The sequence below is a fragment of the Miniopterus schreibersii genome (assembly GCF_964146895.1).
Source record: "Miniopterus schreibersii genome assembly, chromosome: 4".
NCBI lineage: Eukaryota > Metazoa > Chordata > Mammalia > Chiroptera > Miniopteridae > Miniopterus > Miniopterus schreibersii.
Window position 1 is genome coordinate 67,684,508 of NC_138105.1, and position 24,890 is coordinate 67,709,397.

The 24,890-nt window shown below is 47.3% G+C and overlaps 1 protein-coding gene across 2 annotated transcripts; it reads left to right on the forward strand.

Annotated features, from left to right (window-relative positions):
- Positions 1-2,772: 2,772 nt before the first annotated feature.
- Positions 2,773-22,895, forward strand: ACSBG2 (acyl-CoA synthetase bubblegum family member 2; the record flags this gene model as incomplete). Of its 2 annotated transcripts, none has more annotated exons than XM_081136478.1 (12): positions 2,773-2,985; positions 6,045-6,133; positions 6,845-6,965; positions 9,208-9,297; positions 10,520-10,669; positions 14,212-14,388; positions 16,669-16,850; positions 16,953-17,186; positions 19,778-19,995; positions 21,852-21,991; positions 22,218-22,380; positions 22,822-22,895. In XM_081136478.1, 12 exons carry the CDS (start codon positions 2,839-2,841, stop codon positions 22,893-22,895), a joined length of 1,785 nt encoding a protein of 594 aa, XP_080992604.1. The 2 variants fall into 2 exon arrangements, with proteins under 2 accessions (XP_080992604.1, XP_080992603.1); XM_081136477.1 differs by having other exon boundaries at positions 2,839-2,985; positions 22,134-22,380.
- Positions 22,896-24,890: the final 1,995 nt, after the last annotated feature.

Consider the following 24,890-nt stretch of genomic DNA (forward strand, 5'->3'; position numbering starts at 1 on the left):
TGTTTTCTTACCCACAGGATCACATATAGACTTGACACCTTATTCCAATGTATAAGAGACTCCTGGAAACACAGATTGAATGCTCTCTGGACTCCACAATTGGTGCCCCTCTTCCCCCAGACCCAGAGCAGCCATGACTAACGATCCCGGGATTCCAGGCAGACACGGCCAGTGGATGGGAGCTGGCCCCGGCCCTGCAGTCCCTTTGCCAGTCCTACTAAGTTCCCTGCTTTGTGCCTTGCAGTACTGTGAAGAATGTTCTCTGCGGACCTGGAAGGGCTGAAACCCCAACAACTCAAGAAGAGGAGGCTGAGGACCTTGAAGTAGACATAAGTAAAACAAAAGGCATGTTGTGGGGGAGAGAAAGGTGCAGTGACTTGGCGCAGGCTTTTCCTAAAGGAGCCTGGTCTGAGGGAGTCAGGGCACAGCCGTTCTGTGCCTGAGCCCCTGGCGTGGGCCAAGGTGCATGAACCCCAGGGGGTGGGCGTGGGGGTGGGGTTTTCTACCACTAATAAGGAGGGCAGGCCTGTGATTTCAGAGCCTCATTTGTGGCGTTTGTATCACGGCAGCATTGACAATAGCCCTTCCCTATTAGGCGGTGAGTCTGTGTGGGAGGAAGCATATATACATCAGATGTGATTACATATACAGTGCAGATGTAACATTATATATACAGTGCAGATGTAACATTATATATACAGTACAGATGTAACATTATATATACAGTGCAGGTGTAACATTATATATACAGTGCAGGTGTAATATTATATATACAGTGCAGATGTAACATTATATATACAGTGCAGATGTAACATTATATATACAGTGCAGATGTAATATTATATATACAGTGCAGATGTAACATTATATATACAGTGCAGATGTAACATTATATATACAGTGCTGATGTAACATTATATATACAGTGCAGATGTAGCAATAACGGTTTGTTATCATGATGTCGTAACCATTTTTCTGCCGGAACTCGGGGAACACCGTGTGACGACAAAGAGCCTCTGCTCTTGCACCGCTGCCCTGTCCAAGTGGATAAGATGTTGGCGACAAGGACCTTCGCAGTTGTTCTCAACACTGATAATCTTGGGAACCCCATTTTGGTCACTGTGCTGGATTCCCGGGACTGCCACAGCAAAGCACCCCAGGCTGGGTGCTGAAACGACAAAAACTCATTGCCTCCCAGCTCTGGAGGCCAGAAGTCCAAGGTCCAGGTGTCGGCCGTTCTGGTCCCCCTTGGAGGCTGTGATGAAGAATCTCTCCCGTGCCACCGGCGGCTTCTGGCAGCGGCCGGCGGCTGTTGCTGACCCTTGGCCTGCACCCTCATCACTCCAGTCCGCCTCTGTCTCCACGCGGCCGCCTACTTCGTGCATCATGTTGTAATCAAATGTCTATGTTTTCGTCTCATAAGGACGGCAGCCATCGGATTTAGGGCCCACCCTCCATCTGGGGTGATTTCATCTCGAGATCCTCAACTGATTTCACCCGCAAAGACCCTATTCCAAATAAGGCCACATGCTGAAATTCTGTACATGAACTTTGAGGGAACACTGTTCAACGCACTATAGTCATTAAAATGCCCCCACCCTACCCAGGGGGTACCCCTCCACGCTTTTGTCCAGTTTGAAGCTTCTGCCCTCCCCAGGTTTCAGCCTGGATGCCTGGAGCGCTGGGGCTGAGGGTGGCATGATAGCTGAGCGCCCATTTTCGAGGCGATGTTCTCCTGGTGGCGCCCTGGCTTCGCTAGGCGACCTTGTTGTAAGCTGGTGAGACTCCCATAGCCCGTTCTCCTTGGGTGGGGGGACCCCTATGGACCAGCCTTCCATTGATGTGGGCTATAACGGGGATGCCTGCGTCCCCCCCAATGTGATGGTATTAGCAGATGGGCCTTTGAGAGGTGATGAGGTCCTGGGGCTGGAGCCCTCCTGAACGGCATCCGTGCTCGGATAACAGGCCCCAGGGAGCTCCCCTGTCCCTCCCACCGTGTGAGGACACAGCGGGAAGACAGCGTCTGTGAACCAGGAGACAGGGACACTGGTTGGCAATTTGATCTTTGATTTCCCAGCCTCCAGAACTGTGAGAAATAAATGTCTGTTGTTTCTAAATGACCAAGTTTATGGTATTTTATTATAGCAGCTCACAGGGACTAAGACACCCCCCTAGACTCATAGGTTGCAGTCCTAATAGTTACCCAGTACTTCAGAATGTGACCTAACTTGTAAATAGGGTCATTGCAGATAGGATGGGTCCTAATCCAATATGACTGGTGTCCTTAGGCAAAGGGGAAATCTGGACACAGACTCGCACAGGGAGAACACCATGGGAAGATAAAGGTGGAGACCGGGTGATGCTTCTACAAGCCAAGGAACTTCAAAGACTGCCAGCAAGTCACCAGAGGGTAGGGGAGAAGATGGAACAGATTCTGCCTCATGGCCTCAGGAGGAACCCACTGCTGACACCTTGATCTCGGACTTTTTGTTTCCATTACTGGCAGAGAATAAACTTCTGTTGTTTCAGCCACCCGGCCTAGAGCGCGGGCACGCCTCGTTTTAGTCCGCCTCACTTAATTGTACTTGGCAGATACTGCATCTTTTACAAATTGAAGGTCTGTGCCAACCCTGCCTTGAGCAAGCCTATCGGCACCATTTTTCCAACAGGCTTAGATGATGGTTAGCATTTTTGTTAGGAATAAAATATTTTTAAATTAAGATATGTGCATTTTTTTCCCCAGACATAATGCCACCTAATTCTGGACTGTGGACCATTCATCCAGATGGAGAAGTCCTTCTGAGGCAATCAAAACATGGGCCAGGCCACGAGGCCCCCATGACCATCCCAGAACTTTTTCAGGAGTCAGTCAACCGATTTGGGACTTATCCAGCCCTCGCATCAAAGAAGAGCGAAAAATGGGAAGTACTGACTTACAGCCAGTACTATGAGGTTTGTCGGAAGGCTGCGAAAGCCATGCTCAAGGTGAATGAGTCACTCATTCCTTCTTTCTTCCTTCCCTCCCTCCTCCTCCCTCCTCCTCCCTCCCTCCCTTCCTCATCACTTATTCAATCATTCATTCAGAATAGGAAATACATATACATACATATGGTACAAAATGCACGAGGCACCGCAAGACACAAAGGGTAACTGGTGAAAATTTTCCCTCCAATTCTTGACCCCTTCTGTATACAGGCAGCCACCATTGCCAATTTCTTGTATGTCTTTTTGGGGAATAAATTATATGTACATATGACATAATTTCTCTATATGCAAATTTTTACACACATGGTAGCATACTGTACCCACGATTCTGCACCTTGGTTTCCCCCTTAGATATATATCTATGTATTGGTTAGTACTTTTGCTGCATAACAAATCACCCCATAGGAATTTAGTGACTTAAAATGACAAACATTATCTCACAGTTTCTGTGGGTCATGAACCCAGGAGAGGCTTATTTGGATGCTTCTGGTTCAGGGTCTCTCATGAGGTTGCAACCAAGCTGTCAGCCTGGGCTGCATCATCTGAAGGCTTGACTGGGGCTGAAGGTTTCACTTCTAAGCCTGCTGTTGTCAGGAGGCCTCAGTTCCTTGGCCCATGGCTTTCCTCATAGAGTCCCCTTGGAGTATTTGCACAATATGGCAACCAGCTTCGCCCAGAATGAGTGACCCAAAGAGAGTGTGAACAAAATGGAAACCACGATATCTTTTATAACCTAACCTCAGCAGTGACATACTATTACTTCTTCCATAGTCTGTTGGTTCACAGACCAGCCTTGGTGCAGTGATGGAGGAGATTACGCAAGGACACAAATAACAGGATGAGGCCCATTGAGGGCCATCTCGAAGGCTGGCTCCCACACTCGGAGATCCTTCCAAATGGATTCATTTTTTAAAATCCACATTCTTTTCAACAACTGCAATTATGTATGTAACAGTATTGACTTAACCAGCTCCCAACTGGTGGGCATTTAAGCTGTTTCCAGCCTTTTGCTTCCATGCGTGGTGCCACAGTGAACCTCCTTTGTACAATGAACTCTTACACAGAGGTGCTTCTATATGCCCACTATGAGAGAATCTCCTTGTCTGTATTCTTGCCAACATCATATTATCAAAAATGTTCATTTTGGCCAGTTTGATAGGCCTGACCTAATCAGGTGAAGCGTGAAAGGAAAGATTCTCCTGCTGGCCTTGAGGAAGCAAACTGCCATGTGCTTCCAAACTGAGAGCTACCAAGAAAACAGGGCCTCAGTCATTCAACCACAAAGAAATAAATTCTGCAAACAATCTGTGAGTGCAGGAGAGGATTCCATGCTTCAGAGGAGGCCACAGTCTCCACTGAAGCCTTCACTGCAGCTCTGCGAGATCCTAAGCAGAGAACCCAGTTAGACAGCCCCAGCCTCCTGACCTGTGGCAACTGAGATAATAAATGTGCGCTGTGTTTGCGGTAAGGTGTTATGCAGCAATAGGAAATGAATATATGAAAACAAGCAAACAAAAAGGCAATGAACATATTAGGTATCTCCCATTGTAGAAGGGTGTCTGCTGGTGGTTTTGATACACAGGAAATCGGGTCACATTTGACCTAGACCCCAGTTCCCCTCTCCCCTCCTCTGATGCCCATGTGTCTTCATCAGGAGACTATGAGGCATCACAATTAAGAACCATGTGCTTGGGCTGGGTTTTATCTTGGCTGCCCTACCCAGTGCCACTGTGCTCTGGTTCGTTCACCTCTCCTGAAAGGTGATCCTTGTTGGCTTTGCTTTTAGTTGTGGAGCTCAAGGGCCCTCTGCTCTCCTGCCTTTGGGAATCCAACCAGAAACCCATCAGTTTATGTACACACGGACAGAGACATACTTCCACAGTGAGCACAACATTTTTGTCACTAAGCAGAAACACTTGGCATTGTGTTCTGAGCATCGGCAGATGCTTTCCAAATGCTTATGTTTTCCCTAAGAGCCGGGGTCGCCGCCAGCCTTGCCCCATATGACTAAAAATGCCAGCAAAGTTAGAGCTCCCCCAAACCAAAGGGGTACCTCCAAGGATGGTCACCTTCAAGTCTAGGTTTCCTGCTTCACCCTCAACCACATCCAGACCAAGGCTACATCTTTAAAAGTGTACTTTTGTTATTAAAAATAAAAATAAATTCACACCCGTGTCTCTTCTTTTTAAAAAAGAACAGAAAATAGCAAGGGTTGGTGAGGATATGGAGAAATTGCACTGCTGGTGGGGATGTAGAGTGAAGCAGCCACTGTGGAAAACAGTATGGCAGTTCCTCAAAAAATTAAACTTTGACATACCACATGCCCCAGCAGTTCCACTTCTGGGCACCTGCCCAGGGGAATTCGAAGCAAAGGCTGACACAGACACGTGCCCGCTCACATTCACAGCAGCAGCCGCCACCACGGCCAGAGGTGGGAGCACGCACGTGCCCGTCCGCGGGTGGTGGGTAGCACAGTGGCCCACCGCACACTCGAATATTCTTCACCCTTTAGAAGGAAGGGCATTCTGGCACCTGCCACAACATGGATGCACCTTGAGGGCATCATACTCAGTGAAATAAGCCAGACACAGAAGGACAAATACTGTGCGATTCCACTTATACGAGGTTCCTAGAGGAGTCAAGTTCATAGGGACAGGAAACAGACCATGGGAGCCAGGGGCTGGGGGAGAGGGGGGGAGTCAGTCTGTAATGGGGACAGAGTTCCAGTTTGGGAAGATGAGGAAGTTCTGGCAATGGATGGTGGGGACAGTCACTCAACAGGAGTGTACTTAATGCTACTGAGCTGTACACTTAAAATTGGCTAAAATTGTATATTCATGTTGTAAATAGTTTACCACAATAAAAACAAAACACATAAAAATAAAAATAAATCAATGGGGTATCCTGAGGGAGGCAAACCAGTCTCCCAATAGTAACAAAAATCTCACACCCAGATTTTCGCCTCAGCGCTGGCTTTTCCCCATGCAATGAGCACACCCCACCAGAAGCAGAGCTCTTCCATGTTCCCATTTCCCGTTTCTTTGTTTTTGCCTCCTCAGCTGGGCTTGGAGCGGTTCCACGGAGTCGGCATCCTGGGGTTCAACTCCACGGAGTGGTTCATTTCTTCTCTTGGTGCCATCCTAGCAGGGTAAGAGCACGCGCTGTTCTCTGTCAGCGCTGACGAGCCGAGACCCGGCCCGGCCGCCCTGGGCAGTTCTGAGATGTGAACGGGCAGTTGGGCCGCAGCCTCGGTGGGCAGGCGAGGCAGGCACACAGACCAGTGAACCTGACAGAGGGCCGGTATCTCGAGTATACGGGATGTGGACGGTACTTCTAGAACTCAGTCATAAAAAGACAGAAAGATTTTAAATGGGCAAAAGGCTTGGACCAGAAATGTCACAAAGCAAAGCAGGCGATAAGCAGTTGAGAGATGCTCCATGTCATCGGCCATCAGGGAAATGCAAATGAGAACCAGGGATGGTTAAAAGCAAGAACAAAAGGCTGCGGATGGAGGGAACAAGTGCCTGAGGGGGGTCCATTTATTATTTGCCATGATACTCTGAATAGTGACTTCACTGCCCTGACTCTCAGTTTCCTCATCTGTAAAATGGGGCGTTGTGGGGCTTCCATGATCTGATGTCACGACATCACAGGAGTTTCTGCTTTCATCATCATTATCACTTCAGTAGTTTTTGTCATTGTCACGTTGTGGAGGGAGGGAAGCTTGTGCCAAGGCTGCAAACTCATAATTTGCCTACAGGCTCCTCCCCTCGCCCCCCACCATCCAGGACACCTGCCCCTCACCCGCCCACCCACCACACACGCGCACATGACAGGCACATGTGTTTTCTTTTCCCAGGGGCCTCTGTGTTGGTATTTATGCCACCAACTCTGCGGAGGCTTGTCAGTACGCCATTACTCATGCTAAAGTGAACGTCCTGCTGGTTGAAAATGACCAACAGCTCCAGAAAATCCTTTCGGTAAACCCCTACCCAGCACTGCTTGCCACTCACCCAGGGGGACCTGAGGGCTCTGACCAGGGGTCTTTGTGCTCCCAGGTAGATGCCAATGATCAGGTGGGGTGGCGGGGCTCGGCTCATGCACAGGTTCAGTAAGAGTCCCCCCCCACTTTAGCATAACTGGCAAAGCTGCTTTTAGGGGGAGGAGGGTGGATTGGGGGAGTTTAATTTCCAATTCATATTAACTTCATTTCCTATTTGGCCTCCATTTAAAAAATGTGCTTATGCATAATTCTATATACAGCCCACTGCTATTTTTCTTTTAGAAGCGTGATTGTTTTGAGCCTTGCAGTTCTCTCCGTTTCTTGTAACTGTGCATTTCTGGGTGCTTTTGTCTTTCTCTTCTATTTCCTTCCCGAGGTCTACTGCCTCCTGTTTCGCTTCTCTGGTGTCTGGCTCTGTCTTCCTCGTATGTTTGCTCTGTGTTCTTCCTTCCCAGCTGCGTTTACTTCATTACATTTTAAATTTTATACTGGACTGTTGGGTGGTAATTTTCCTTTGTTTTGCGGTGATTTCGTGAAATTTGCTCCTTTCTTATTTTCTCTTTTCCCCTTGCAGTATCTTTGTATGAATACTGTAGAAACTTTTCCAATTCCTTGTGTTTGAATGAGCTGCAGTTTCCTGAACCAGCTTTTGGCAGGAAGATCCTAAGGGGAGGGGAGTTTGGGGAATGGGTGAGCCTAGGTAACCAGATTCATTGCTCAGCCTGGGGGCCACTGTGACTGTTTTTTAATATTTCATCACTTCTGACTTGCACATTTCTCACTTTTTAACATCTCTGGAGCCGAGATGTGCCTTGTCATTGACGTGATCCTCTCGGATCATCATTGGCCACGTGTTTCCCCACATTTTAAAATCTCTGAAATCAGGGCACATTTTCCCGACTCAATGAAATCCTAGCCGGACTCAGTGAAATAGGACACGTGCCACCTAATTCCTGACCCGGTTCAGGAAGGGCAGACGTCGACCTCCAGCCTTGAGCTTTTTTGAAACTGCTCTCTTGCATGGTGCTTCTGTGGTCCCTGGCACTCATGTCATGCCCTGCTTGCTCACAGCAGAACACACTGGTGTGGGGGGGTGACAGGTGATGGGCGATGAGTGGGGTGCTCCTCATGCTTGCCAGGAACACTGGCTTACGATTTGGGTTTTCCCACTGTTAGAAAATGCCACGCCCCCACTTTCCCCCTGCACCAACTTCACCGCTATGGCTTCCTGCCCTGCTTCTGGTATATTTGACCCCACACGCATAAAGCAATGCCTGAATTATTTCTATCTCGTAGTTTGACTGAAAGTACTGCTTGTGTGGGTCTGTGCTTCTGGTTGCTCTGTATGGAAGGTTGGAAGCCGGGCTCCTGACACGCTCCTCCCAAACTGCATATTCAGCTCCACCGGCTGATCTAATTCTGGGCAATACTCAGCTTATAACCCTTTGGCTCTTCAGTGCTCCCCTGCCTCCTTTAGAATAAACCCCAAACTCCTTGCCACTGCCTCCAAGGCGGCCTACCAGGCCCTCACCACCCTCTCCTGCCTCCGCCTCGGTTCCTCTCCCCTCCGTCCCAGTGCAGCCTTCCCGAGCTCTCCTCTTCCTCAAACATCCCAGGCCACTGCCTGCTCCCCGCGTTCTGGATGTGTCCCCTCTCTCTGGAAAACTCCTGTCCAGCTATTATAAACACTTCTGTCCTCTTTCTCTCCCATCCACACCAGCACCCTGGCTATAATCATAATGAGCATAATGAATGCTGGAAGCGACTTTCTCATTGGATTGCCGGTAACGAGGCCCACTCCTTGCTTTGCATGAACAGGGTCCAAGCATCCCAGGGGCCTGGTCGCCTGAACCTTACAGTTCTAGATATGACTAGAGAGTTCTGAACCTGCCCAGGTCCCAGCCCCCTTCACGGAGGGTTTTTGTGGCCTGATTCCAACAAGAACGTTTATGAATCCTGGCTGCTGCGGCACCGGGCCTGAGGCGAGCTCTCAGGGAGGCTGCTGTCTTCATCTGCCTCTGATCGTTGGGGGCTACTGATACCCACCGCAAAGAGCCCTGCAGTCCCAAAATCAGTCAAGAGAAGGAGCGATGTTTCACAGAAAAGGGGGGGATAAAAAGAGGCTGGGGTTGCAGTAAGAGAGAGCTTAGGACACCCATCCAGCTTCTGTTTTTCCCGGGGCTGGGTTGCCATGAGGCCCACGCTGAACTTTCTTTCAGATTCCACAGAACAAGATGGAGACTGTAAAAGCGATTATCCAGTACAAGCGGCCAATGAAAGAGAGCAATAAGAAAAACAACCTGTATTCTGTACGTGTGGGCGGGGCACAGAGCAAAGGGGAGGGGGGGCTCACGAGGGAAGTGGGGAGTGAGCAAGAGAGGGGGTCACACTCCATAAGGGGCGTGGGTGGGCCTTTGAGAGACTTTTTAATTTTAATTTCATTTTTGGCATGCAGGATATAGCTTAAGCAAAAATGTAATTTGTTGACTCATGTAACTACAATTCAGGGTGTGGATTTCAGGCATGGCTAGAACCAGGGGCTGGCACTTGTCCCAAGCTCCATGTTGCCCTCTTGGTTTCCTGACTCCACTCTAGCCTTGTGAAATGTCCCCCATAATCCTGAGACAGTCCAGCAGCTCCTGGGGCTACTATTTTTTTTTTTTTCTTAGAGAGAGAGAGAGGAAGGGAGAGGAATAGAGAAATGGAAACATCCATGAGAGAGAAACATCCATAGGCTGCCTCCTGCACGCCCCCCACTGGAGATCGAGTCGGCAACCGGGCATGTGCCCTGACCCATGACCGAGAATCTAACCGGTGACCCCGATTCATGGGTCGACGCTCAACCACTGAGCCACACTGCCAGGCTGGGGCTACATTTTGACTCATTCTTGTCCAGATAGCACTTCCAGCAAAAGCCATGACTTTCACTGTGATTGGGCCATCTGGGTCACATGCCCAGACCAGATCCAATCACTGGCCCACATAGATGGAACCCTCTGCCTTAGACGGATCAGCGTTGGCCTCTGGAATTGGGGGTGGAGTCGGCCCTATCAATCTGGTCACAGAGAAATTTGGGGTGCAGAGTGGAATCTGGGAAGGCAGAGATCAAATAATATCGAACTCCACTGTCAAGCATTTTACATATATTAATTCATTTACTGCTAAGAACCCAAGAAGTTGGGTTCAGATATCATTCCTATTTTTGCAAATGTGGAAACTGAGGAACAGGGAGCTTAAGTGGCCTGCCGGAGAGTGCAGGGACCAGAAGCAAACAACTGTGCATTGTAGGACAGTTGAGAGCATCCCTGGTCTCCACCTACTAGATGCCAGTAGCACCCTCCAGTTGAAACAACAGCTTTTGTAAGAGGAACCAGGACTAGCAATCATAACTAAACCTTTCCTCCTTCTAAAAATTATGCTTTAGGAGAAGTTGATGGGACAGGATCTGACTGGAGAAAGGGGACGCCTGACGTTTAAGGTCACTTCTCACACTCCCTGAGTCCCCACCCTCTGCTTGTTTTCTTTCCACAGTGGGACGACTTCATGGATCTTGGCAATAGCGTTCCCGATTCCCAGCTGGACCAGATCATAGCGAGCCAGAAGGCCAACCAGTGTGCTGTGCTCATCTACACGTCCGGTACCACGGGCAACCCCAAAGGAGTGATGCTCAGCCACGACAACGTAAGTGCTGTCTCTCCCAACAGTGACCAGCTTGGTAGCATCCCGAATCACTTCACTCAGGGGCAGTGGCCTTCAGGGGCCACTTGTTCTTGACCCACAGGGGCAGGGCTGCATTAGTCTGTAGAGTCATGTGGACACTAGTGAGGGGACAGCAGAGTGCAAGGGCTGAAATCAAGGACTTTGGAGCAGACCTGGATCCAAACCTGACTCTGTGATCTTGGGCAAGACATGCCACATCTCCAAGCCTCAGTTTCCTCACCTGTAAAATGGATGTGATAGAATAGCCCCTGACTCGTGGGTTGTTCTGAAGATGATATGAGTTAATATTTGCAAAGAGCATAAAACCATGTTTGATAAGTACATGAAAGAGCAGCGAATATGTCCTGTGTTTCAGAGTAAAGCAGAAGTTGAGGGGTGCCTTGTTTGTTTGTTTGTTTTTCTTAGAGAGAGAGGCAGGGAGAGGGACAGGGGAGGAACCCAAACGGGTGACCTTTGGGTGCAGGGGATCATGCTCAACCACCTGAGCCACACAGGCCAGGGCAGAAGTTGAGGTTTTGATTACTCAAGGAAGGCTGCGTGTTTTGGGGAACACTTATGTATGTCTGGATGGAGTCCAAGACTGATGGTAGTTTAGATGACTGGGATGACACACAAGGTAATACACACTAAAAGATTCCACTTATAGAAAACCCTAGAAAATGCAGACTTATCCATAGGGACTGAAAGCAGGTCTGTGGTTGCCGAGGGAGGGGCCAGAGGGAGGCATCACAAAGGGACACGTGGAAATTTTGGGGAGTGATGAAAATGTTCATATCTTGATGATGGTGATGGATTCACAGAGGTAGACATGTGTCAGTTTGTGTCAAATTGTACAATTTAAGTGTGTGCAGTTCATTGCATGTCAATTATACCTCAATAAAGCCGTTTTTTAAAAAAAAGAATGATTCAGGGAGAGTTCACTTATGTTGCATGATCACTGCATGCTAGGCACTGTTCCAAGAGTTTTAGTAAATCTTCACAGCAATTCTACTGATTCTATCAGGCAGATGCTGTTTTACAGATGAGAAACTGAAGCACAGAGAGGTTAAATTCTTGGCCCAGGTCACACAGCAGGCAACATGGTGGGAGCCAGGATTTGAACCCAGGCAGGCTGGCTCCACAGTCCACATTTTTAACTACGCTGTAGATCTGTGTGGCTAACATTCGAAGATGTCCAAAGATGCAATGTAAACATTTAAAAGTTAGTTGCAGAAGAGTACACAGAACACAATGCAATTTTTGTTAAAGAGTAAAAAAGCCAGCAAGCAATATGCACCTGTGTAAGTTTTAAAAGCAGAAAAATGTCTGGCAGGACATCCACTCAAATGGCCATGGTGGTTCCCCTCATGAGTCAGAAAGATTGCTAGTTTTTAAATGAAGATTTTCTACCTTGTAAGAGCTTTTCCCTCGACCTAGCTTAATAGTTACCAGCACACACTGGTCTTTGCACTGGCCATCCCCTCTACATATCAGAGAGCTAATGGCTTGCTCCTTTACCCCCTTCCTGTCCTGCTCAAACACTACCTCTTCTGGGAAGCCCTCCATGATTTCCGTGTTTAAAATAGCAAACAATAAACCATCCCATTGATCCCTCATCTTCCTCTGGCTGCTGTTTTTCTTACACTGTCATGTTATGTAGCCATTTGTTTATCCTGAACTTCAGCTCCTTAAGGGCAGAGGTTGTCTTGTTCACTGCTGTGTGTCCAGTGCCTGGCACATAGGAGGACTCAATCCACTTTTGTGGAATGAATGAATGAATAAAAGGCATCTGGTTAAACTCCCATCTGACTCCTTGTGGCTTTATATCTGGTGAGATATTTTCCTGGCATTGGGTGACAAATATAAACCCTGGAGCAAGGCTTCCTGGGTTTAAATCCTGGCTCTCCCACTTGATAGCTGTATGACCTGGGACAAGTTCCTTAACTCCTCTGGACCTCAGTGTCCCCATCTGTAAAACACAGATGAGAATGGTTTCTACTCTTAGAATTGTCATGAAGGTTAAATTATTTCATACACTCTGTCAGTTAGCTACTGCTTCATAACAAGCCATTCTAGAACTTAGCGAGTTAAAACACCAAAAGTGGGTTATATTTGGGTATGGAATTTGGGCAGGGCCCAGCAGGGTGTTTCTTCTGTCCCACGCAATGTCAGCTGGGGTCGCTCAGCTGTATTCAGCTGATGTCTGGGCCGGGTAGAAAAGTCCAAGAAGGACTTCACTCACATGTCTCTTGTGGCTTGGGCATCCTCACAGCAGTGGCTCAAGGTTGTTGAACTGCTTAACATGAGCAAATATTCCCTTAGACCAAGGCAGAAGCTGCCGTCTATGAAGGCTCAACAGCAGAAGTTACAGTGTCATTCTGCTCCATTCTGCTGGTCAACCCGTCACTGAACCAGTCCTGTGAAAGGAGAGAAAAACAGACTCCAGCTTTGAAAGGGAGGGTGGCAGAGAATTTGCCGCTGTCTTTAATCTACCCGCATAAATAAAATGCTTAGAACAATGCCTGGCACATAGTGAGCCATATCAGTATTAGCTCACCATCCTCGCCCGGCCTCTATGGGTCAGTTGATTGAGCGTCATCCATGCACCAAGACGTCACTGGCTCGGTTCCTGGTTGGGGCACATGCCTGGGTTGCAGGCTCGATCCCCAATAGGGGGCGTGCAGGAGGCAGCCGATTGATGTTTCTCTCTCTCCCTCTTCCTTCCTCTCTCTCTCTCTAAAAAAAAAATTAAAAATGAATATTACTCAGCCATAAAAAAGATGAAATCTTGCCATTTGTGACAACACAGATGGACTTAGAGGGTATATTATGCTTAGTGAAATAAGTCAGAAAGAGAAAGACAAATACCATATGATTTCCCTTTTATGTGGAATCTAAAGAACAAAATAGGTGAACAAACAAAATAGAAACAGACCCATAGATACAGAAAACAAGCTGATAGTTGCCAAAGGAGAGGGTGTAGGGATGGGAATAAAGGAAAAAAATTCAATTAAATTAAACCATTCAGGCTATGGTGAATGATACCTGGAGAATTAGACGATGGAAACTTCAGTTTGGGTGATGTGAGATAGCCTCTCTGTGTCAACAACATTTAAGCAAAAACTAAGCATGTGAGAAGGAGTCAGTCATGGGGAAAGCTGGAGAAACAGCAGTCCAGGCAGAGGGAACAGCCAGTGCAAAGGCCCTGAGGCTGGACCCTGCCCGATGTGTTGGAGGAACAGTGTAGAGGCCCAGGTGGCAGGATTAATGAAGTAACTGCTCAGCAGAGGTTTATGACACCAGTAAGAAATATGTATTGCAAAATTATTGATACACCAAAAGTTTACATCAAGGAAAAAAACTAAAGAGAGTTGATGTTTCAACTCTCTCTCTGTCTCTCTCCCTGCCTCTCTGTGAAATCAATAAGGATATATTTTAAAAAAAAAGAAAAAAAAGAATTGCATTTAAGTGTCCCTCCAGCCAGTACAAGGTACCCTGGATTGCAAGTCCCACTTGTGTTCCAGATGACATGGTTGTCCGGGATGGTGGCGAAGGACTGCGGCCTGACTAGCGCCCCAGAAAAGCAGGAGACGGTGGTTAGCTATCTTCCCCTCAGCCACATTGCAGCTCAGATGATGGACATCTGGGTACCCATAAAGATCGGGGCTTTCGTCCACTTTGCTCAACCGGATGCTCTCAAGGTGAGGCGGGGGCAGCCTGGGGCGAGTGGGGGGTTTCATTAAGCCCCAGTTCTAGGGGTTCCTTCTCTGTCCTCAGCTTATGCTTCATTTAGCAGCATCAGAAACAGTGGACCCCATTCTTGCCATTTTTATCTTTACCCAAGTCCGGGCATCCGTATATAGTTGTACAGATTATACACTGAACCACTCAAGACTAAGATGTGAATGGTACTGAACGCAAAATGTGTGTGTAGTTTTGTTTTTTTAAGTCAGTATTCCCAACTCCCAAAAGCTCCAAAACCCAAACCCATCTCTAGACCCTTAACCACATCTGCAAAGTCTCTTTTGCCGTGAAAGATAACTTATTCACAGGTTCAGGGGGTTAGGGCATGAATATCTTTGGGGGTACCGTGATTCTGCCTTCCACTCTCTATTGAACAGGCTGTCTCAGGGCCTTTGTAATTCCTTCTAGAAGGTCCATTCTTCTGTTGTTTGCATGGCGGATGACTGTCATTTAGTTCTCTGCTTACATTTCCCCTTGGCCCCTCTCACATCCCCCAAGCTCAGTGTCTGAGAGGTAGTGGCCATTCGACACAATAAATATGTTAGTTTTTTGGCTGAATACATAACGCATACACATACACTCACCTACAGGACCCGAGAAGTTCCCATTCTCCCACATCCTTAATCAACCCTGTAATATCGTCAAAAACTTTAAAATAATCAACCTGATGGGTGACAAAGGTGGCCTTCACAGTTTAAGGAACTGCCAGGCTTTTCCAAAGAGGCTGCACCATTGTATAGTCCCACCAGAAAAGGATGAGAGGGTTCTGGTTTCTCCTCACTAACGCGCGACACCACCACCATCATCATCGTTGCCATCTGGTGGCTGTGAATAGGTATCTCGTCGCTTTAATTGGCATTTCCCCAGTGACTCACGGTGCTGAACAAGTTCTCATGTGCTTATTGGCCACCTGTGTATCTTCTCTGGAAAAAGGGCTGTTCAAATCTTTTGCCCATTTAAAAATGTTGTTGCAGGCCCTGGCCAGTGTGGCTTAATCGGTTGGGCGTCGTTCCATGTACTGGGCACATGCCCAGGGCACATGCCCAGGTTGCGGGCTCAACCCCCAGCAAGGAGGGTGCAGGAGGCAGCTGATGGATATTCTGCTCTAACATAGATGTTTCTCTCTCTCCCTCTCTCTTCCTCTCTCTCTAAAAATCAATAAAAACTTTTTAAAAATGTGGTTGCCTATTTTCTCATGGTTGAGTTTAAGGGTTCTTTATACCTTCTGGATATAAATTCTTTCTTAAATGTATTGTTCACAAATACCTCCTCCCAAATCTGTGACTTGTCTTTTTGTTTTGACCCTGCAGTCCAATTTATTTTATTTTTACTTTTACGCTTTTGGTGTCATATATAAGAAATCTTTGCCTATGCCAAGATCAGAGATATTCTTCTATGTGTTCTTCTAGAAGCCTTTTAGTTTTAGTTATTACATATAGGTCGGTGACCCATTTTCAGTTCATTTTTCTGTGTGGTGAGAAGTCAGTCTCTAAGTAAAGCTCTTATTTTAATTTTTGGGGGGATATGAATATCCTTTACACCATTCAATTGCCTTGGCACTTTGATTGAATGTCAATTGATCGCAAACGTAAGGATCCACCTCTGGGTTCTTTATGCTATTCCATTGATCTATATGTCTATTTTCTTACATCAAAACCACACTGACTTGGGTTTTTCTGGCTTTATGGTAGGGTGACTACCTTGTCACTGTTTGCCTGGAATTTTCCCAGTTTTATAACTGAAAATTCCACATTCCAGGAACTCCTTTAGTTCTGGGCAAACCAGGATGGTTGGTCACCCTATTTTATACTAAATTTCAAAATCAGGTAGTAATTCTTCCATTTATGTTCTTTTCCAAAATTGCTTTGGCCATTCAGGTCCTCCACATTTCCATATCAATTTTAGGTCAGCTTGTCAATTTGTATGAACAAGCCTGTCTGGATTTTTATAGGGATTGCATTGAACCTATAGACCTGTTTGGGGGAGAATTTTGCATCCTTTTAAACAGTTGTATAATATTCCACAGCATACTTGGACAACAGATTTTTCCCCAGCCTGCCACTCTCCACCACAGAGAGGGAAAATCTGATTGGCTGCCGACCAATCAGTGGGTTGGCTTGCTTGAATCAAGAGCTCAGCCAAAAGAAGGTTCTCCTGGGCTGAGTGGCTGGGCAGAGATGGACATCTGGGGTCCATGGAAGGTTTGGGTGTGGCTAACCCAGCTCTGTCCCGCGCAGGGCACCTTGGTCAGCACTCTACAGGAAGTAAAGCCTACCGCCTTCCTAGGGGTGCCCCGAATTTGGGAGAAGATACAGGAGAAGATAAAGGAAAGTAGTGCCAAATCCTCAAGCTTGAAGAAGAAGGTGTTTTCGTGGGCAAGAGCTGTTGGCTTAAAGGTCAATACAAAAAGGATGGTAGGGTAGGTGCAGGGTCCACTGGGTCGGGTGGGGAGGGTGGTGGGTGAGGGGCTCAGCTCATTCGGGATCCATGGCCATAGAACTCTCCTTGGCATTGCGCACAGGTCAAATGACTCTTCCATGAGCTACCGCATAGCAAGGACACTCGTTTTCAACAGAGTCAAGAGCACCCTTGGCTTTGATCACTGCCACATTTTTATCAGTGGGGCCGCGCCCCTCAGCCCAGACACCTCTGAGTTCTTTCTAAGCCTGGACATACCTATCGGCGAGATATATGGGATGAGCGAAAGCACAGGACCTCACACCGCATCCAACTGGGATAACTACAGGATTCTAAGGTACTGGTCTCCTGGAGAGACCCCCGGGCCTCCAGCAATACGGGGTCAGGGGAAGGAAGATGGGAGGATGGATGGGCCTCAGGGCTGAGATGAATTCTGATTTGGTATCTCCAGAATGATCCCTGTTCTCCAGCTCCCAAGCCCCAAATCTTCATGACCGTGGGAAGCCCCGGTTTGTCAGAGACTTTCCATTGTCTCCCAGATTGCCACTGGTGAGTTCTGCCTCCAGAGACCACCCCACTCTCACCCACCCCAGGTCACTTGCTGGGACCTCAGGCCCCTTCATCTCCACAACGCTCCATCTCAAACATGTCCACGGCCCTCTCTGGCTTTCTTCCAAGCACAGCTCACCCCAGGCTACAGGACTGAACCCAGAAATACCGAAACAGTAAGAATACCAAAGGCAAGGTCCACTCCGAGTCTGAGAGCCACGCTCCTTCACAGAGCCTGCCGGTGGTCTTTCTTCCTTCCCTGCTGCCATGTTGCAAGTCCAGCTGGTCTCTCATGCTTGGCCAGGTGCCAGCTGCCTTGGAATTTGGCAAAAACAAAGTTCAATCTTCCTAATCTGGCAAAATCATCTCTTGCCTTTTACTTTACTTTGCAGGGGAGATTTGCACCTCAGTATCTCTCCCTCTCCACCCCATAATCCTCTCTGAGGTCTGCTTCCTGCAGAACCCAAATGCCCACTGGAGTTTTCCCAAAACCAAAAGGGTGGTCCTTCCCTAAAGAGAAGTGACACTGTTCCAACCCTGGAGGAAAGGTACAGACTCCAGCCTCTGTCTTTAACTAGTTTTTTTCAACAAGGAGCATATGCACACACAAATCAGAAGGTATGAAATGACAGTGAAAAGCTCCCGCTCCCTCTCCGTGTGTGTGTGTGTGTGTGTGTGTGTGCGCGCGCGCGCAAATTTCCCCTTTTTTTATAAAGACACCAGTCGTACTGGATTTGGAGCCATGCTACTCCAGTATGACTTAATCTTAATTTAGCCAAATACATCTGCAAAGATCCTATTTCCAAGTAAGCTCACATTCTGAGGTACTGGGAGTTATGATGCAAAGTAAGAACGGGGGCGGGGAGGCATTTCAACCCCTAACACCCTCCCAGAGGCGAAATGACCACACACATAGCATTCTTTTAAATTAACCTGGCATAAGAGTGCGTTGACATACATATTTTTATCCCAAACGGAAGCATTTCCCGTGTGAAAATGGACACAAAACTCATCCTTTCTGCTATGAGTTCAGGAACCAAAAACAGTCAACACGGCATTCCCTCACTATCTGGATTCGTAATTCAAACCTCCACTCAGTCTTGACTCACACCATCCTGGCTCAGGAACCAAACAGATTTGGTTAGTAAGGGATTCTTCTGGAGAATGTTCCCTATCAGTGCAAACAGCTGCCTCGTTTTTAACAGCTGTTTAGTATTCCACCGGGTGGATATACCATTATTTATTTAACTAGTCCCTTTTCTGGTGAATACTAAGGGCTTTTTTTCCTCCATTATTTGTCACCGTAAACAATGCTAAAGTGAATGTTTAGAATATATACCACATATTTCGCTAAACCAATTGGAGGAAAATGGTATTTCATCATAACTTTCATTTACATTCCTTTTATTGTGAATGAAGTTGGAAAAAATCCTCTCAAACATTTAAAAGCCATTTGTATTTCCTTTCCTCTGAACTATCTGTCCATACCATCTGCCCCTTTTAAAAACTAGATTACCAGTTCCTTTATTGTTCGTTTGTTGGCACTCTATATATATTAGGAAAATCAGCCCTTTGTTTTTTATATGACTTTAAAGTATTTTACCCCTAGGTTTATTATTGGTATTTACTTTTAGTTAGGTGTTTTCTGCTGTGCAATTTTATCTTTACGTGGTTGAATTTATCAATCTTTTCTTTATGGCGTCTGTTTTTCCATATTCCTAGAAAGGCCTTCATTGGGGAAGTCAGAAGGCTTTTAGTACATTTTGAGCTTCTTTGGTGTACCCTCTTTTTTACTCTTGCTAACTAAGAGAATCCCTACAATTAGCCCTAAAACCACTGGCCTTTCTACCAGTGAAGGCAATCTCAGCAAAGCCGCATTGCTTTCTTTTCTGCATTCTAAAATCACCCTCCCAAATATTATCTCTGGGAAAGAAGTCTTATAAGAACCCAGATTTCAAATAGTGCTGTTCTGTCTTATGGATGTAACTTTAACCTCTGAAGAGGTTCCGGTTGCTTGTCCCTGTCGTTGCATGCAGGTCTACATATCCGTTTTCTAAAAGATGAGGGCTTTTGTTGCTATTCTTAAGCCAAGAGCTCTTTGTCCTCCCGTTTATGTGGAGATTAAAATGTACAACTCTGCTGTGTGTCCCAGCTCATCAAGTGCTTGGGAATTTGACTCACTGGATTGAGCACTCCCCTCCCCCTCTCATTTGGCAAACACCTCCTTATGCCCCACAGGTCCTGGAGAGGGTGAAAGAAGCAGATCCAGCCGGGTCAGCTGAGCAGGATGTTAGGAGCCTGGGCTACAGACCCAGGCTGACCTTTGTGGGTGACCCTGTCTCTCTGAGCCTCAGTTTTCCCCCTCCCATTCCCCGGCAGCTCCGGCAAAATCATAAGTGGGTGTAAAAACATGCTGTTCCAGCCGAACAATGATGGCATTGGGGAGGTCTGCATGTGGGGCCGGCACGTCTTCATGGGCTACCTGGAAAGGCAGGAAGAGACCATGGAGGCCATCGATGAGGAAGGCTGGCTACACAGCGGGGACCTGGGCCGCATGGACAACCAGGGTTTCCTCTACATCACTGGCCGCATCAAAGGTACTGGAGCTGAGCTCTGCAGGGGTCTCTGCAAGCAGGCCCACCCTGAGCGTTTAAGGGGCTGGCATACACAAGGCCCTCAGCTCCCTGCCTCCCACGGCGGGGCCTTGCCTGGATATACAGGGTCGCCCTGTTGCACACGTCCCAGCTCTGTCCTTGGGCACAGCATTTGGCCCTCGGCAGGATGAACCTGGGAAAGACACCCACCCCAACCCTGAAACTTGTTTCCTCCCCTGTACTTATTTGAGAATAATAATCACTTACAGAGTTATAATGATTAAGTGAGGATTAAATGAAAGAATGTAGAACAGGGATTGGCCAACTTTTCCTGTAAAAGGCCTGATCTTAAATATTTTGGGATCTGCAGGACATATGTTCTCTGTCGCAGCCACACAACTTGGCAGAAGTGTAGCGAAGCAGCAGCCACAGACAATACGTAGACAAATGGATGTGACTGTGTGCCAATGTGAATGTCATAGAATTTTCATGTGTCACAATATTATTATTCTTTGGATTTCCTTCTAATCATTTAAAAATGTAAAAACCATTTTTGGCTCATGGCCACACAAAAGCAGGCAGAAGGCTGAATTTGGCTTGCAGGCCAGAGCTTACCAACCTCTGATGTAGGCAGAGCATTTAGCACTGAGCCTGAGGTAGGGAGTAACTATTCAATAAGTGAGCTATATTAGCATTATTTCCATGATGAGCAACAGAAAACCCTTCTTAAACAGGTCCAAATAAAAAAGGGAAACGTTTTAAAAACTGAAAAGGCCAAAAGATTTTGCTTCAGGCATGGCTGGATCCAGGTGCCAAAACAATTTGACAAGGGAGCTCTTTCTCCTTCTCTTACTGAGCTATCTTCTGTGTTGGGGCTATTCTTGAAGAGGCTTTTCCCCATTTGGTGATAGGATGACTGCCAACAGTCTAGGCTTATCCTAATCCCAAAGGGATAAGACTACGTTATTCCCAATAGTTTCAGCAAAAGTTTTAATACTGACTCTCACTGGATCCCATCTCAGAATGAATCACTGTAGAGGATGGAGTATGCTGATTGGTCAGACCTGGTCACATGCTCGCCCTGTAGTTCACCTGCCCAAAACACATAAAGATGGAGAGTAGTTCCCTAAGGAAACATCAGGGTGCATTTATCCAAAGACGAAGTCACTGGGCTGACAACACCACAGATGTCCATTACCTGATCGCATTATTACTACTGCTATAACCACCTCAGTAAAGGTGACTGTGAGACCCGGAGATGTGATGGAGAGAGAGTTCGGGTGGGTGGACCAGAAAGCGGTCAGGATCCCAGGATGAAAGAACAAAATGTGCTGGGGCAGGAGGAGGAGCTCTTGGAGAATTTTAGAGGCTCCAGGGAGAAAGTGACACAATTTCTTTAGAACATGCCAAAATTAGGGATGCGACACAAAACCTCTGGGTAAGGCTGGACTTAGGTTCTTTTGGGGTTGCCAAGTGATGGAAAAATCAGGGGACAGAGAGACAGGGTGTGGCCAGAAGCATTCACCATCTTCTAAGCAAGACTTAGAGGGCCTGGACCAGGGTATGGGAGACTGGGAAAGAGGCAATGAATTAATAACACACTGTCCTTATGGAATGTACAGGATTTGGACATGTCAGGGGAATTTGAAGGAAAAAAGGGGAGGAGGGGCACAGTGACTTTGGGTTTGTGGCTTGGAGAAGGGCATTGTGGGAGTCCTGGCCAGGAGCAGGGTTTCTCTTCTACTTCTGAGGTTTTCTAGGTGAGTGGTTGTGCCAATATCTGTTCCCTCACATCCTCAAGAGGGTGGGGGTTTCCCATTGTCATGGCTGAACTGACACGGAGGCGTGTGTTGTTCCAGAAATCCTCATCACAGCTGGTGGCGAGAACGTGCCCCCTGTTCCCATCGAGAACAGGGTTAAAGAAAAGATTCCCATCGTCAGTAATGCCATGTTAGTGGGAGATAAGGCAAAGTTTCTAAGCGTCCTGCTGACGCTGAAGGTAACTTGGGTGTCCTGCGGGGTCTCCACCCCAGACTCCAGAGGGTATACCCTATGGGTTCTGGACCTTCTTCTTGGTCCTGAGGGCTGGCTGGGGAGTGTGTGGGGGTGTTGGGTGTGGTGACAGGGGTGTCCTGGGACAGTGTGAGGTAGATATGACGAGCGGAGAGCCACTGGACAAACTGAGCTTGGAGGCTACCAAGTTCTGCCGGAATCTGGGCAGCCATGCATCCACCGTGACTGAGATCGTGGAGCTACGAGACCCCCTGGTCTACACTGCCATCCAGAAAGGCATTGACGCTGTGAACAAGGAAGCCCCCTCCAATGCGCAGAAGATTCAGAAGTGGGTCATCCTGGAGAAAGACTTTTCCATCTACGGTGGAGAGCTGGGTGAGTGGCCTGGATAGCTGGTGGCCTTGGCTCTTGGAGGCTGGTCCCTTGCTAGTGTCCAGGGCCATGTGGGCTCCAAGACATGCCCTATTCTGGGGGTCAAAGGGTCTGTGGGACCAGCTGGGGACAGAGAGAGGGACACTGCCATTTCCGTCTGACTGGTGCCCAGTTCCTCCGGACAACACACACACAGTCCCTTCTCCCCAGGGCAGCCACATCCCTCACTCTGGGAATAAAAGCCAAACCCCTTACCATGGCTCCATGTGAGCTCTCACCTTCTGACCTTTCCTTGTCTCCTACTCCACCCCAGTGATAGCAAAGGTGGTGCACCCAGGAAGTGGGCCACCAACTAGACCCAGCCACGCAACCCTGCTGTCTGATCATGCGCAGGGCATGTGGACTTTATCTCAACAACTGAACTGGTTTCTCCTTTTACAATAGGTCCAACAACAAAGTTTAAGAGACATTTCATAATCCAGAAATACAAAAAGCAAATCGAAAACTTATACCACTGACTTGATTGGCAGAGCTGCTCTTGGCTGTCCCAATGGTGAGACTGGATTTCCTGGGCTGTGCCTCAAATGAGTCCAACAGAGGCACTCTCCTGTGTGGCAGGCAGGGTCTGTGAGTGAGCAGAACTACAGAGGCCACATGGGCAGTGCCCATAGGTATTCAGTTGCTGAGGGTTCTTGGTAGTGTCTGGCTTTAACTCACGCTCTACCAGGGTCCTGGCAGAGCACGCAGGCTCCTTCAGGGCTGGCCACCAACGTCATTACTTGATCTTCTGGCCTTTCCCACTTGTCTCAAAGATGGAGCAGAGCAATCTTCCCACCCAGGACTAGAATGTTTCATTAAACAACAAAATGTTTCATTGTGGCTTATCTGGAGAAGGCCTTTTGCCAGAAACTTTGGTGGGGGAGAAGGTCTACTTGTCAGGCACCCAAGGAATCTGTGTTGGCCCATCACAGATGGTAAGGGATGGAGACTTGAACTGCTCCTACCCATTCCTTTTCCTCTCCTTTCCCCCAAGTCTTATCCAGAGGAGCCCCCATGACACCATGAGTCCCTATATGCACGGTGCAGGCAGAGAGTAGAACACATGGTCAGTTGTCCTATGGGCTGCACAGTCAAATCACTCTCTTCTGATGCCCACAGCCAACAGACTTGTATTCGTTTACTAGGGCTGCTAGAACAGAGCACCACAGACTTGGGATCTTAACAGGAATGTTTTTTCCTCACAGTGTGGAGGTTGAAAGTCCAAGATCAAGGTGTGGCCAGGGTTGGTTCCTTCTGAGGCCTCTCTCCTTGGCTTACAGGTGCTGTCCTCTCCCTGTGTCTATGTCCAAATTTCCCCTTTTGGTAAGGACACCAGTCACACGGATTAGGGTTCACCCTAATGACCTCATTTTAACTTGATTATCTCTGTAAAGATCTCTGTCTCCAAATAGTCACATTCAGAGTTACATCAGGTTAAGACTTCAGCATATGGATTTTGGAGGAGGGGACATAATGCAATCTGTTAACATCACCATCAGCCATTTTCTTTTCTCCATCAACTGGTTTAACTCCTCCATACCTTCATTTGTCAAAGTCTTGTGGTGAGTCCAGCAGTTAAACACATTCATCATTCCTCATCTTTTGAAAGATTTCCAGTTTCACTTTGCAGCTGGGTAAGAGACCATCGACACTGATGGAGGGGGACGGACCCTCTGTACCTGTGCTGTCCAGTAGGGCAGCCACTGGCCAGTGTGGCACATCCGAATCGAGGGGTGCTGTAAGTGTAAAATACACACTGGTGCCTAATAGAGAATATAAAATATCTCATTAATATTTTAAAATATTCATTATATGTTGGAATGGTAATATTTTGGATACACCGGGTTACATAAAAGATTATCATTTAAATCAATTTCACCAGTTTTTTTTGTGGCTACTAGAAAAATTTCAAGTATATAGATGGTTCACATGATATTTTTCTTAGCATAGCTCTAAAGTTCATTGGAGAGGGATTCAAATTTTTCTGATTTATAAATAGATCTATTCATTTGGGAATATTTTCATCTTGTAACTGTGGGGTCTCACAGAATGAACACCTTTTTCAAGGATCCCCATGTGATACTTTGTCTTTCTCCTTTCTCTAGCTTCCAACAGGAAGACCCCAGCTTGACACATGGTTTACTGCTCTGGGCAGGGACTTTCCTGTTTTTAAGAAGCCAGATCCTGTCTGTGTCCATCTCTCGTTGAAGACGTGCCCCCATTGGGACCTGCCATGCTTTCCACGTGACAGGATCATAGCTATCTGAATTCTGATGAACCTTCCAGGCCTGATTCCCTTCCAAGGGAAGCTAATGGGGAGGTCTATGAAGAACTGCCTGTTTTAGAATAAAGATCTGACCTTGTGGGTTTCAATTGGATGTGTTCTCCCCAGAGTATGGACTGAGACCTTAAAAAGAAAAGCATTCACAAGTTTGAAGATCAGGGCCCCCAAACCAACTCACCTTCTGGGAAAC